The sequence below is a fragment of the Sinocyclocheilus anshuiensis genome, unplaced genomic scaffold (genome assembly GCF_001515605.1).
Source record: "Sinocyclocheilus anshuiensis isolate Anshui unplaced genomic scaffold, SAMN03320099.WGS_v1.1 scaffold267, whole genome shotgun sequence".
Classification (NCBI taxonomy): Eukaryota; Metazoa; Chordata; class Actinopteri; order Cypriniformes; family Cyprinidae; genus Sinocyclocheilus; species Sinocyclocheilus anshuiensis.
The window spans coordinates 2,922,872-2,925,130 of NW_015552637.1; the positions used below are offsets into that span (position 1 = coordinate 2,922,872).

The 2,259-nt window shown below is 40.4% G+C and overlaps 1 protein-coding gene across 2 annotated transcripts in view; it reads left to right on the forward strand.

The window, feature by feature from the left end:
• Positions 1 to 381: 381 nt before the first annotated feature.
• LOC107666801 (squalene monooxygenase-like) overlaps positions 382 to 2,259 on the forward strand; it is a 14,715-nt gene continuing 12,837 nt past the window's right edge. For both annotated transcript variants that reach the window (XR_001631722.1, XM_016458251.1), the window contains exons 1-2: positions 382 to 820; positions 1,682 to 1,910. Coding sequence is in view for 1 of the 2 variants with exons in the window: in XM_016458251.1 (XP_016313737.1) it covers positions 554 to 820; positions 1,682 to 1,910 (496 nt within the window). In the remaining variant the exon portion in view is untranslated. The remainder of the gene's footprint in view (positions 821 to 1,681; positions 1,911 to 2,259) is intronic.

Sequence of the window (2,259 nt, forward strand, 5' to 3'; positions counted from 1 at the left end):
GGCATAAATGTGTTTTAGCCCTTTTTAATACAACTTGCACTTTTAAGACGCTCGTAACATTTGCCAAACGCAACCTCTCTGTGACGTCACATCATATTGCAGTCCATTCGCCAACCAGCAGCCTTGGATTGGCCAATGGCCAGATAGCGTGAGCTCTGCTCACCGAACACGCGCAGCTGATTGGTTCGTTCTAAACAGAGGAGGCGGGACGCTGCTATCTACAAACTGCAAGAGGATCCGCGCCCTCATTATCATAAATTATTCAGCATCACCTAGAAGCATCGCACCAGCTCGAGTGCACGCATGTGCTGGATATTATACTTACTTTTTATTTATGATTATTTATATTAAGAGGATTTTCACTGAATGAAAAAATTGAAAAAAGGATACTATTTTCCCCCACAGTTTTTGTATGGACAAATAACTCTAAAATCTATTTTCTGATCACCTGTGCTTGTCATTTGAGACTGTTATTGACATTTTTGAACGACATCTTTTATCGCTGTCTTTTATTTAAAAGTTTTTTGTTTTGATATTTGAATTGATTTTCAACATGTGGACCTTTCTTGGAATTGCAAGTTTTACGTATATCTATAAGAAATGCGATGCCCTGGTGAGTTGCGCGCCCAGAGAGCTGCTAGTGGCCGCGGTGCTGTGCGTGTCTGTGGGTCTGATGATCACGTGTCTCGGCTTTCGCGGACAGACGCTCAAAGCGCCTCAGTTTCTCCTGGTGCCTGTCAAACTCTTGACTACATTCCCGCCGACCAAAAAACTCTTCTCCAAGTCCAGTACAGACAGTTGTAGTCGCACTTCTAAGAAGGTGAGATAGTGTTTCTGATCATACATTGTCTTTGTGCTTTTATAGATGTTAATTAATTTCCATTAAATCTATTTCAAGCTATTAATATTACTGGAAATATTTCACCACTAATAACGAGTCATTACTCGGAGTTATGTTACAAAAAAAATCGAAACAACTGGATTGTGCAATCTTTTTTCTCAGATTGATTTGTTTGTTTATTGGGTTGGGTAAATGAGAAACATATTTGCATATTATTATTACATAATATTTTATTTTAACACAAAACCCCCGTACATTTACTACATTATAATACAAGCTACATCAAGAGGTCCACAGAGAACATATGTAGCCTAAAACAGTGTTACATTTTTCATTAAGTGTTGTTCGTATCACTGAGACACTTTTACATTTGTTTTAGTACTAATTTGAATGTTTTTCATTTCCTGCCTTCATTTGAAATCTTAAACATTTACATTTACATTTAGTCAATGTCATTTTATTAGTTTTATTGTGGTTTAAGTCTTAGTTAACTAAAATAACCATGATGTAAATCATAAAAAAATCATAAAAATTCATAATAACCATGATGTATACCAGCATGGCGCCGCAAATGGCAGCAAGGACGCTGAGCTCCGCGATTCTTCTATTGTTTTTGTTTGTTTGTTCTGTGTTTTGTCATTCAATCATAAGTCTTTTTTTAGTTTTTTTTTTTTTCCAAAATTAAATATTTAATTTGTTATCACCTGGCTGTCACCAAAATAAACCTGTCAAATTGTTATATTTGATTATGTTAAAAATGATTATTTTCATTACTATTATACTTAAAGAATACAAAAAATGTATAATACTCACTTTTCTGTTTTTACTCTTTCTAACTAGAGAGATGTAAAGCGAAAGAGGGCGACAGACAGTCAGTCCGGTCAGACAGAGGATCCAGAGGTCATCATAGTGGGCGCTGGTGTGCTGGGGTCAGCCATGGCTGCCGTTCTGGCCCGGGACGGCCGGAGGGTCACAGTGGTGGAGAGGGACATGAAGGAACCAGATCGGATAGTGGGAGAACTTCTGCAGCCGGGAGGATATCGAGCACTCAGAGAACTTGGCCTGGAGGGTACACATATCCCGTCACACTTCATCTGATCTTTCTATTAAAGGGGTCATATGATGTTGCTAAAAATAACTTTATTTTGTGTATTGCTTGAGTGAGCGGCGGCCAGCTAGAGTGAGCAGAGGCTGGCTTGAGTGAGCGGCGGCCGGTGGGCTTGAGAACGGCGCGGCAGGCAGACTTGCGGCAACCACATGTGACGACCCCGGGCTGGACTCCGGTTCATCCACGGTGAAAGCCGATCCGCCGATCCACAGCACGAAGTTGATGTTTTTCCTCAGCGTCAGCGACCAGCACGGATCAGCTCTAGGCATGACGAAGCGGATATCGTCCTCTTTTGGAAGGCCAAACAAAG